Source organism: Dendrobates tinctorius, unplaced genomic scaffold (assembly GCF_039654945.1).
Source record: "Dendrobates tinctorius isolate UK_male_01 unplaced genomic scaffold, ASM3965494v1 ptg000351l, whole genome shotgun sequence".
In the NCBI taxonomy this organism is placed as follows: domain Eukaryota; kingdom Metazoa; phylum Chordata; class Amphibia; order Anura; family Dendrobatidae; genus Dendrobates; species Dendrobates tinctorius.
The window spans coordinates 3,169,870-3,182,178 of NW_027362017.1; the positions used below are offsets into that span (position 1 = coordinate 3,169,870).

Here is a 12,309-nt window from a genome sequence, read left to right on the forward strand (position 1 = left end):
ACTGCAATCATTTTCTGAGAGAAATACTTCATTTCCTGGAACAATTTCAAGGGTGCCAACTCTTTCAGTCTTGACTGTATATGTAGTGGAAAAGACTGGCAAGGTTATTAGCTACAGTATATTATCATGTGGTGCTAGGTAGCAGAAGTTTTAAAATTGCCCTATTACTACTTATAGAAAAGATGATCACATCTATAATTATGATTATCGGTAACTACCCTGCATCAATAGAGAAGGCGCTCACCATGTGCTTGATCGCCTATTTGTGAAAGCTGCGTAGGAACTGTCTGCTTGACGGTATGCAAGTAGCTGTACATAACCTGCAACAATAAGGATCCTATTATTCTCCAAATCGATTGGTAGATAATATCTTTTAAACAGTAGCATGATTCCATAAGATAATCTTTTCTTTACCTATTTGCCAATTTTTGAGGCTAAAAAAGAATTCTAGATCAGCCCCAGATTTCTAAATGTAAAAATACTCTGGAAACATGTAATATAATAATTTAGGAAAGTCAACTTTTTTCATCAATATTCTGTTTTTTTAAGCTTTGCCAACAAGATGGAAAGTAAAAAGTATAACTTCATAAGATTCATAAGTCTTAATAACAGATATAGAGCAGTTCTGACAAAATTTCAGTGTGACCAGTTTTCTATGTTGCAATATATTATGCCTCTTAGGGCTCGTACAGATGAGAATATTTCTGGACCTAGTGCGATCCAACAAAACATCAGATCGCACCCAGGCAAATGTTATGCTATCGGGCCATTCACAAGTCCGAATGTTTTCCTCCAATAGGGAAATAAATTGCAGCACGACCATGTTTGATCCAATATTCAAATGGCATTCGGCCATGCAAGTCAATGAGAGTGTGGAAAATATCAGACTCCACTCGGATGACACCTGTCGGTGTGTGATGGGGGTGCTATAGGGTTGAGTATAAATAAGAAGTACAATACTATATAGAATTCAGAACTTGAAAAAGATATTATCTAATATTTCATAAAGTTTTAGTTTCTTCTAATTTACTTACCTTGGTAGATCTTCTTGATGGCTTCATCTCTTCGACTTACACCAATTCTATCCCACTGGTTGGTGGCATCAAGATAAATTGTTGCAATTACTGTGGGAGTCACACTGATCATGATATCCTCTCCAGAACCCCTTGGAACAACAATCAGATGACTAAGAAGGGAGCCATCAATTACATTCTCCTCCATTTGGCTGAATGACTTTCCTAAATTCATTTGTGAAATATAATTTTATGCATAAGACACAGAGAGCCAATTATAGTCTAAAAATTATCACCATAGAATTATAATATTAATAAAAATAATAAAAGTTATTCTATATGAAAAATAAAAAAATATTGTGTAAAGATGCCCACTGAATATTTGAAGATCTCTGAAGCTGTTCAACCCCTTAGGCTGAAATGAATGTTGTTTCTTTAGCTCCATATTTTTGACGTTCTCAATCAGATTTCTATTTTAACTTTTTACATTTTCAGTCAATTTTCAGTTTTGTGCTTTTTTATCCCTCCCCTTCTTCCAAGAGGTATAATTTGTTTTATTTTTTTTGTTCACATAGCCATATAAAGGCTCGTTGTTTGCGGGGCGAGATGTCGTTTTAAATTACTCCATTCATTTTACCACTCAATGTACTGAAAAATGGTAAAAAAAAATCCAAATTTTGTGAAATTGGGGAAAAAATACAATTCTGCCATGTGTGCTTTGTGTTTTGCTTTTACAGCGCACATTCTGTGGCAATAGTTAGTGTGAGTTATGATTCTCCAGATCAGTATAATTATGGCGATACCAAACTTGTATAGATTTTTTTAATTTAAGGAACAAATTTGGGATTTGTGTCGCCATTGTCGGAATCCCATAACAATTTTGTCTTTCCATTCATTGAGTTCGGTGAAGGCTTGTTTTTTCGTGTGACAAGCTGACGCGGTTTAATTATTACCATTTTTGACTATTTATAATATTTTGATAATTTTTTTATTGCATTTCTTTAGAGAGGATTAATTACCCCAAAAAATTAATTTTGGATATTTTGCTTTTTATTCTTGCTTTCTCTTTTACCTATCAGGTTTATTTTATATTTTCATTGAAGAATTTTTTTTTAATCCAGTGCTAAATAATATGTTTATTTTATTTTATTTACGGTACTTTTTTATTTCTTTATATTCAATGGGGGAAAAGAGGGGTGATTTGAAATTTAATATTTTTAATTTTTGCTTTCATTTTTAAAAAAAATTAGAATTTTTTTTTTGTTCCTTTAGGGGATTTGTTCATGCAATCATCTTTAGTATAAAGTGTAAATCTCAGTCTCTTTTGAAGCTCAGCATTAAGCTGAGCTTCAGAGGATTACCAAGATGGCGTCAAGAGGGACCTTCAGCTGCCATTGTAACCCATCAGCACCCCGTAATCTTGTCATATTCCATTTAAATAACTGTGGCATTTAAATAGCTAACAGCTATGGCCAAAAATCATCATTCGATCACCCCCACAATTACGCACATGTAAATGGCATTGTGTTAAGCGGTTAAAGGGGTTATCTAATTTTTCCTTATTCTTTAATTGAAGATTGATAGATAGCGTTAGCACCACTGGGCCACTGGGAAAAACTCTGTAATCACACCGCAGCACTTTGATGAACAGTTGGCTCCACACTCATGCACTGCAGAGCTGGCTGTCAATCAAAGTGTTTACAGCCAAGCTTTTAGGAGGCAAGGCACCTTTCTAATACCAGTTAATCTTCAGATTAACAATATATCTGAAGTTTAATAGTGTTAGGCAACCTGATATTCTCATCTTGTTAATGGGAACATAACCCTATAAGAGAATATTTCCGATAAACATATAAAGGCATGCAATTTCATCTTGATAAATCGGTTAAAGTCTAGTCTACGGGACATTTTCCTATACCTTTACTTGGGTTGGCCAAACATCATGATGTTAGGTCATGATACTATTTGTTTACCCCGGCCCTGGGAAGGTGCATGGTGGTCATCTCTGAAGAATCTATGACTGCGTCACAAGTGCAATAAGAATTATTTTATTTTACCTTCAATAGTCACAATTGTTTCAACCACTGTGCCAGGTACAATGCCTTTCTCATCCAGTGCAGGAATGGTCTCAACCTGAACTCCATCTATTAGTGGTAAACAACAGATCGGTTTATTATGTGTTCATCATACTCATCATATACAATATGTCATAAAGCTCCTATCAATTGATCTGACTATAGATGGGTAAAAAAAGAAATGACTGAAATTGAATTCTATTAAAATTTTACAAAAAAATGCATTTGCAAAATGGTGGACTTTTTGTCATTCCTTTCCGCATGGATAAAAAAAAATGGCAGCCACTGACTGCCATGTTTCTTATACATAAAAGGCTATAAAAATGTTAAAAAATGAAGAAAAAATTCTTATACTCACCTCACCGGCTCCTTCGCTAGTCGCCACCATCCATCTGGTCCTCGTCACATCTTATCATCAGCGTTGGTACCACTGAAATCCTCGGGGTCTCAGTCACTAGGCCGAGATTTACGGGTTTGCTAGGCTCAAGAGAGTTCTGTGCATGCGCCCACAAAAGTCGCGGCCAATGATGTTACAGCGTGCGCAGCGACATTTGGAGGTGCATATGCAGGACCCTCCCAGGCTTAGCAAGACTAGTGTCCGAGGCCATGGGGACATCAACGATGCCGATGCTGACGTAAAAATGCAACAAGGATCGGATGGGTGGCAGTGAAGAGTGGAGAGGCTGGAGAGGTGAGTGGTGAGGTGAGCATAATATTTAATTTTTTTTTTTACACATTATGTTTAATATACTCTGTGGTTTAAAAATACCCCGGAGCATAATATGGAATATTAAATTTGCGGAGAACAACTTCTCCAAGAATCAAATTTCCTAGGATAAGTCATGTTAAAAGGCGAATTCTAATTTTACCTTATATACTCATCTCTAGTGCTCTGATAAATTGACAACTGGGCATAACCATTCCTCTAATCAAATGGGTGTGTCCCCATCAGTCTGACTCAGCATGAATTGGATGGTATGATGGAGACACAACCACACCTAGTAACACACAATTGTCTATTCAGGAATAACAGAGGAACGTCACAATATTGTATTTGTAGAAAAGATGTCCAAAATTGTTATTATATGGAGAAAATGTTTCTCCTTGTGGAGAGTGACATGCCTGATGTGCCAGTGTAAGGAGACTTATAGGCCATGCAATGCTTCTATGGGAGATTTAACATGCAAATAGCCTATTTGCATATTTAATTTCAAAGAGACGCATTGCATGGCTTAAGTCTCTTTACACCAGCATGTCATGGGAATGTAACTCTCCAAAAGGAAAAACATTCCTCATTAGGCAACCAATCAGAGGCCTCTCATCTACCTGAATCAGATCTCCTGCTGTGCACTGAGTAGAGGGCAACACTCTTAAACATGTGTCCGCAAATAGAGTTTCTGGTTTGGCTTCTTATCCTAAGTCATCTAGCAAGGGTAGTTAAAGGGATGAAATTGATTTTTAGGATTCTTACAACTAATTCTACTAATAGATGGCAGCAGAGATCAAATCCTCCTTCCTTTAGAGAAGAGGATAATTTCCCAGGTGAGCACTGTTTGAGCCTATAAGTCTTCTTACACTGGCATGTCAGACATGTCACTCTCCACAAAGAGAAACGTTCTCTCTTAGACTCACTTTTGTTCATGAATGTACAAACCTTTATTTCTGGTTTAGTAGCAAATTGTCAGATCAAGTTCAAGGACTGCAAAAAAACTTAAAGGGGTATTACCGTATGAGACATTTATTGTAAACGTGTATGTTGTGAATGTGTGATAGCTGCTGGACTGATTCTACTGTGCTTCAAGGACTCAACGGGAGATTTGAAGTTTTTCTTTTCCTTGGTGAAGAAGTAAAAAGATCTTGCATTCTAGCTTACTACACACGTGGTCAAAATTGTAGATACCCCTAGTTTCTTGACAGAAAAACCCACAATGCTCACAGAAATAACTTGAATGTGAAGTAATAACAAATCAAAAATCTATGAAAATGAGCAAATGAAAGTCAGGCATTGCTTTTCAACCATGCTTACACAATTTTTTTTCAAAAATGAAACTCATGAAATAGGCCTGGACAGAAATGATGGTTCCCCTGAAAATAACGTGACAAAAGGGGCATGTTACATCGCGGTGTGTCCACTAATTAGCATCACAGGTGTCTACAATCTTGGAATCAGTGAGTGGCCTGTATAGAGGCTACAGATACTCACTGTGCTGTTTGGTGACATGGTGTGTATCACACTCAACATGGACCAGAGGAAGCGAAGGAAAGAGTTGTCTCAGGAGATTAGAAAGAAAATTATAGGCAAATATGTTAAAGGTTAAAGTTTTAAGACCATCTCCAAGCAGCTTGATGTTCCTGTGACTACAGTGACACATATTATTCAGAAATTTAAGCTCCATGGGACTGTAGACATCCTCCCTGGACGTGGCCGCAGGAAGAAAATTGATGACAAATCAAAGAGATAGATATTACGAATGATAACAAAAGAGCCCAGAAAAACTTCTAAACAGATTAAAGGTGAACTTCAAGCTCAAGGAACATCAGTGTCAGATCGCACCATCCGTCATTGTATGAGCCAAAGTGGACTTCATGGGAGACGACCAAGGAGGGCACCATTGTTGAAAAAATCATAAAAATGCCAGATTGGAATTTGACAAACTACATGTTGACAAGCCACAAAGCTTCTGGGAGAATGTCCTATGGACAGATGAGATAAAAATGGAACTTTTTAGCAAGACACATCAGCTCTATGTTCACAGATAGAAAAATGAAGCATATCAAGAAAAGAACAGTGTCCCTACTGTGAAATATGAAGGAGGCTCTCTTATGTTCTGGGGCTGCTTTTCTGCTTCTGGCACAGGGTGTCTTGAATCTGTGCAGGGTACAATGAAATCTCAAGACTATCAAGTGATTCTAGAGAGAAATGTGCTGCCCAGTGTCAGAAAGCTTGGTCTCAGTTACAGGTCACAGGTCTTGCAACAGGATAATGACCCAAAACACACAACTAAAAACACCAAAGAATGGCTAAGAGGAAAGCATTGTACTTTTTTGAATTGGCCTTCTATGAGCCCTGACCTAAATCCTATTAAGCATCTTTAAAAAAAGGTGAAACATGCCGACGGAAAAGGCAACCTTCAAACACTAGACAATTTGAGCAGTTTGCTCTTGAGGAGTGGGCCAAAATACCTGTCAAGAGGTGAAGAAGTCTCATTGACAGTTACAGGAATCATTTGATTGCAGTGATTGCCTCAAAAGGTTGTGCAACAAAATAATAAGTTAAGGGTACTATCATTTCTGTCATTAAACGAAGGGTAACAACTAGAGATGAGCGACTTTGCCTTTTTTCGGGTCTAGTCGGGTTTCATGAAACCCGACTTTCTCAGAAGTTGGGTCGAACGAAATCGGCCGATTATTGTGAGAAGTCGAAGGCCGACTGAAACACAAAACCCAGTGCAAGTCAATGGGGAACCAAGGTCGGCAGGGAGTGGAGGACAAGAAACACACCTACAGTGCCCATTTTAATGCCAAAAACATCAATTCTTATTACTTAAGCTTGTCAACCTTAATTTACTTTATAATAATAGTTAGGCATTGAAAACTGGGGGTTATTTGGCTAAAGTTGTGGGGGGGGTAGGGCTGGCTCCAGATTTTTGTGGGCCCTGGGCCAAAGAGTGTCACTGGGCTCATTTAACACATGTCACAATTCATGATCCTCTGATACGGCAGAGAAATAGCGGTATAGTACAATGAAAAATACTTCACTTCTTACATCTCATGACTGATATCCATTTTAAATTCTCCAATAGCTCCAAAAACAGACAGTATATTACTCCATACAGTATTATGGCCACGGCATAGTGCTCTATACAGAGTAATGAGGCCCATATATTTCTCCATACAGAATCATTGGTCCCATATAATCTTTGAAACAGTATATGATGAGCTCCACATGATGCTACAGTATATGTTGGTCCCCATGGATGAAGCTCCACTGTGTTATGGGCCCAAATAATGCTCCATATATAATGGGCCCCATTTCTAATGCTCCAGTGCATAATGGGCCCTGTAAATGCTGCTCCAGTGTCTGATGTCCACCTTTGAAATGCTCCAGTGTATGGTGGGCCTCATAAATCATTCTCCAGAGTATAGTGCTCCCCAAAAATAGCTGTCCCAACATTGAAAACAATTAAATACGTCTCCTCGCTAGGGAATCCCTGTACTAGTCTGGACTCCTCGTCGTTCCCATCTTCCATCTCACTGCACTTGGACTGTTTAGGCAGAAGGCGTACAGACGTGATGTCATCGTGCTCTCTGACTAGAATGTCACTGTCAGGAAATGCGGAAGATGTCACAGCGGTGGAGCAGGGAGAGGTAAGTATTTCAACTTTGCAAGTGCTGTGATCCTGAGCAAGCAGGGGGGCCCACTCGATGGCAACGGCACTGGCACAAGGCCCCTCATAGTACGGCGGTGTGTCTGAGAGGCCCTGTGCCAGTGCCGTCGCCCATGAGTATGCCCCCCCACCTGCTCAAGGAACCTGCACTTTCATCTGCACCTTCCTCTTTGTCACCGTGTAAGGTGGTATAGTATGCGGGAAGGGGAACCTGAGTTTCATCAGGGTCAGATTCTGGCTGTGTAGAGTGCGAGGGGAATGTAGTGGTCTGGGTCAATGTACCCTCAGAATCATGTAGCAGTGGCTGGGCATCAGTGCACGTGTGGCGCCCCCAGGAGTACGGTTGCCACAGTGGCATTACCTAACTCCTAGGGAGTGTGATGTCATGCTTGGGAGCAACGAAGGATCTCTCTAGCAGTTAAACCAACACACAACACAGTTCCCACTCCAGGCCAGCAGGAAGACCTCTGAACCTGACTGCTGAGGAACTGCTCTCTGTGGTCGGGAGGAGGTAAGTTAGGGCAGCCTGTGAAGGGAAGGGGAAGTGTGTGGACGTGAGAAGGGGAGCTGGAGGATGAGCAGAGTTAAGGCTCACTCCTAGCTGGAGCGCATGGTCGGGATTCCGGTCTCGGAGTTTGTAGGGGCACTGACGTTCCTGCAGCCGAAACCGGAGGAAGTAGCAGCTATAAATGCTCTCTTCCCAACTAAGGCTTGGAGGCCCCAGCAGCGACGAGTGTGAGCCAGAAGGAAAAGGCTATGGCTGCCTGCCATACGAGAAAGTTCCAAAAGAGAGTCAACAGGGGGAACTTCAGTGAACTCATTACTGCGAGTACCTCAGAAAAGCGCTAGAACGGAGGCCACACTACCTATCTGCAGAGAGAGAATTCCAAATTTGCTTCCAGGCTGACCAATTCCTTCTCCATCTGTACTCTGGGTCCTGGATGGCACTTACCAAGTACAGGTAAAGGAACTGCACGACTGTGTCTGTCATCTTTCTCCTGCGCCTGGTGCATGGCTCTGCTATATCCTGCACTGCACACCATCTACCAACTCTTTCATCTGCCCTGCGACTACGGCCGTACCTGTGCAGGGCTTCTACATCTTAGCTGCACCACAATATCTGTCCCAGAGAAGCGACACTACAGCGCGGGTCAATCTGATCAGAAACCACAGGTGGCGTCACGTATCATTCACCTATAAACGTTATTCACCCCTTTGCATGGACGCCTAGGGCCACGGAACGGGTCATCACCATCAACGTGACACATCCCTCTGAGACACCGGCCCGGTACTGATTAACCCCACTGCCCTGGCTGGCCACCCACACTCCATTTCAGATTCATCTTGGACTGGGGAATTCACGATTTGACTTGCTAACCCAGGCATGGTATGTGAAAAGAGCTCCATGGAGTAATCAGTAGTGTGGATAGCTGAACTATTGTCTCAAGCCCAGGAGAGATTACACCTCAATGTAACAGGCTGAAATTGGATGGTGTATGACAAAGTGGAGAGTGTCTATAGGATTGGTAAGGCTAATAAGTCTCCTTACCTTGACAAGCCACAGCTGGCATGTCACTCTCCGCAAGGAGAAACCTTACTTCTTAGACCCTAGTCCAGAGCCTCTCACCTTGCCAAATCAGATCTCATACTTTGCACTGACGAGAGCCAACAGCTCGAAACACCGTGTCTGCAAATTGAGATTCTGATTTGGCTTGTATCCTAAGTCATACTACAAGACTCGTTAAAGGGTTGATTGTGACTTGTAGGATCGCTACTACCAATAGGTGGCACTGTAGAGTAAAAGTCCTCTTTCTTTCTGAAGAGGCAATTTGCATATTATTTTCCCAGAGGAGCATAGCACGGCGAATAAGTCTCCTTACCTTGACAAGCCACAGCTGGCATGTCACTCTCCGCAAGGAGAAACCTTACTTCTTAGACCCTAGTCCAGAGCCTCTCACCTTGCCAAATCAGATCTCATACTTTGCACTGACGAGAGCCAACAGCTCGAAACACCGTGTCTGCAAATTGAGATTCTGATTTGGCTTGTATCCTAAGTCATACTACAAGACTCGTTAAAGGGTTGATTGTGACTTGTAGGATCGCTACTACCAATAGGTGGCACTGTAGAGTAAAAGTCCTCTTTCTTTCTGAAGAGGCAATTTGCATATTATTTTCCCAGAGGAGCATAGCACGGCGAATAAGTCTCCTTACCTTGACAAGCCACAGCTGGCATGTCACTCTCCGCAAGGAGAAACCTTACTTCTTAGACCCTAGTCCAGAGCCTCTCACCTTGCCAAATCAGATCTCATACTTTGCACTGACGAGAGCCAACAGCTCGAAACACCGTGTCTGCAAATTGAGATTCTGATTTGGCTTGTATCCTAAGTCATACTACAAGACTCGTTAAAGGGTTGATTGTGACTTGTAGGATCGCTACTACCAATAGGTGGCACTGTAGAGTAAAAGTCCTCTTTCTTTCTGAAGAGGCAATTTGCATATTATTTTCCCAGAGGAGCATAGCACGGCGAATAAGTCTCCTTACCTTGACAAGCCACAGCTGGCATGTCACTCTCCGCAAGGAGAAACCTTACTTCTTAGACCCTAGTCCAGAGCCTCTCACCTTGCCAAATCAGATCTCATACTTTGCACTGACGAGAGCCAACAGCTCGAAACACCGTGTCTGCAAATTGAGATTCTGATTTGGCTTGTATCCTAAGTCATACTACAAGACTCGTTAAAGGGTTGATTGTGACTTGTAGGATCGCTACTACCAATAGGTGGCACTGTAGAGTAAAAGTCCTCTTTCTTTCTGAAGAGGCAATTTGCATATTATTTTCCCAGAGGAGCATAGCACGGCGAATAAGTCTCCTTACCTTGACAAGCCACAGCTGGCATGTCACTCTCCGCAAGGAGAAACCTTACTTCTTAGACCCTAGTCCAGAGCCTCTCACCTTGCCAAATCAGATCTCATACTTTGCACTGACGAGAGCCAACAGCTCGAAACACCGTGTCTGCAAATTGAGATTCTGATTTGGCTTGTATCCTAAGTCATACTACAAGACTCGTTAAAGGGTTGATTGTGACTTGTAGGATCGCTACTACCAATAGGTGGCACTGTAGAGTAAAAGTCCTCTTTCTTTCTGAAGAGGCAATTTGCATATTATTTTCCCAGAGGAGCATAGCACGGCGAATAAGTCTCCTTACCTTGACAAGCCACAGCTGGCATGTCACTCTCCGCAAGGAGAAACCTTACTTCTTAGACCCTAGTCCAGAGCCTCTCACCTTGCCAAATCAGATCTCATACTTTGCACTGACGAGAGCCAACAGCTCGAAACACCGTGTCTGCAAATTGAGATTCTGATTTGGCTTGTATCCTAAGTCATACTACAAGACTCGTTAAAGGGTTGATTGTGACTTGTAGGATCGCTACTACCAATAGGTGGCACTGTAGAGTAAAAGTCCTCTTTCTTTCTGAAGAGGCAATTTGCATATAGGATTGGTAAGAATTTGAATCTCACTATAGATTTGAGGATGCTGAACTATTGTCTCAGGCCCAGGAGAGATTATACCTCAATGTAACAGGCTGACATTGGATGGTGTATGACAAGGTGGAGGGTGTCTATAGGATTGGTGAGAATTTGAATGTCACTATAGATTTGAGGACGCTGAACTATTGTCTCAGGCCCAGGAGAGATTACACCTCCATGTAACAGGCTGAAATTGGATGGTGTATGACAAGGTGGAGGGTGTCTATAGGATTGGTGAGAATTTGAATGTCACTATAGATTTGAGGACGCTGAACTATTGTCTCTGGCCCAGTAGAGATTACACCTCAATGTAACAGGCTGTAATTGGATGGTGTATGACAAGGTGGAGGATGTCTATAGGATTGGTGAGAATTTGAATGTCACTATAGATTTGAGGATGCTGAACTATTGTCTCAGGCCCAGGAGAGATTACACCTCAATGTAGCAGGCTGAAATTGAACGGTGTTTGACAAGGTGGAGGGTGTCTATAGGATTGGTGAGAATTTGGATCTCACTAGAGATTTGAGGATGCTGACAATGAAGCTCTCAGTCCAAGTATGGATGCAGGCAGCCTAATAAGCAGGACTGCTGCACACAAAAGTGTGGAAAAATGAACGCTTGGTAACTGTGCAGAAAAGAGGAAGAAAAGTATTTTTGCTTTTAAAAAAGCAGTTTGCACAGCAGTGTGCAAACAGCAATGCAGCTATCAGGGAGCCTTATAAGGCAGCCTAATAACCAACAGAGCTGATGCACAAAAATAGAGCCTCCCCTGTCACGCACACAAAGTGTTGTGTTGTAAGTGGAAATCGCTAACAGCAGAAGCAGTTTTTTGGTTCTTCTTCCCTGCCTAACGCTCTCCCTTATTCAGAATCAGCAGCAGCAACCTCTCCCTAATGCTAAGATCGTCAGAAGTAAGATGGCGGTCGGTGTGCGAGCCCTTTTATAGCCCCTGTGACGCCACACAAAGCCAGCCAATCACTTGCATGCCCTTCTCAAAGATGGTGGTGACCGATGCCTATGTCATTGCGTTGCCCACAGTGTGCGTCCTCCACGAATGGAATGCGATTTTGGCTCATCTTTCATCGTTTTTAAGAAATCTCAACATGGAAGAGGCCAGGAGCCATTTGGTGAGCTGCATTTCTTGCTACATGTTCACAGACTTACCAGTGGAAAAGCCAAACTTCACATGCCACAAATGCAAGCTTGTGAAAAATTGCAAACTCTCGAAGAGCGGTTAGCTACATTGAAGATCATTAAGGAAGGTGAAGAGTTCTTAGACAAAGCAGAATTATCTCTTCATGTTGCA

The 12,309-nt window shown here is 41.8% G+C and overlaps 1 protein-coding gene across 2 annotated transcripts in view; it reads right to left on the minus strand.

Moving 5' to 3' along the window:
* The window catches only part of LOC141075422 (A.superbus venom factor 1-like), a 248,931-nt gene that overhangs the window by 59,323 nt on the left and 177,299 nt on the right, over positions 1 to 12,309 (minus strand). For both annotated transcript variants that reach the window (XM_073562456.1, XM_073562454.1), the window contains exons 22-24: positions 3,071 to 3,157; positions 1,035 to 1,238; positions 245 to 320 (exon numbers count right to left, since the gene is read on the minus strand). In XM_073562456.1, coding sequence (XP_073418557.1) covers positions 245 to 320; positions 1,035 to 1,238; positions 3,071 to 3,157 — 367 coding nt within the window. The remainder of the gene's footprint in view (positions 1 to 244; positions 321 to 1,034; positions 1,239 to 3,070; positions 3,158 to 12,309) is intronic.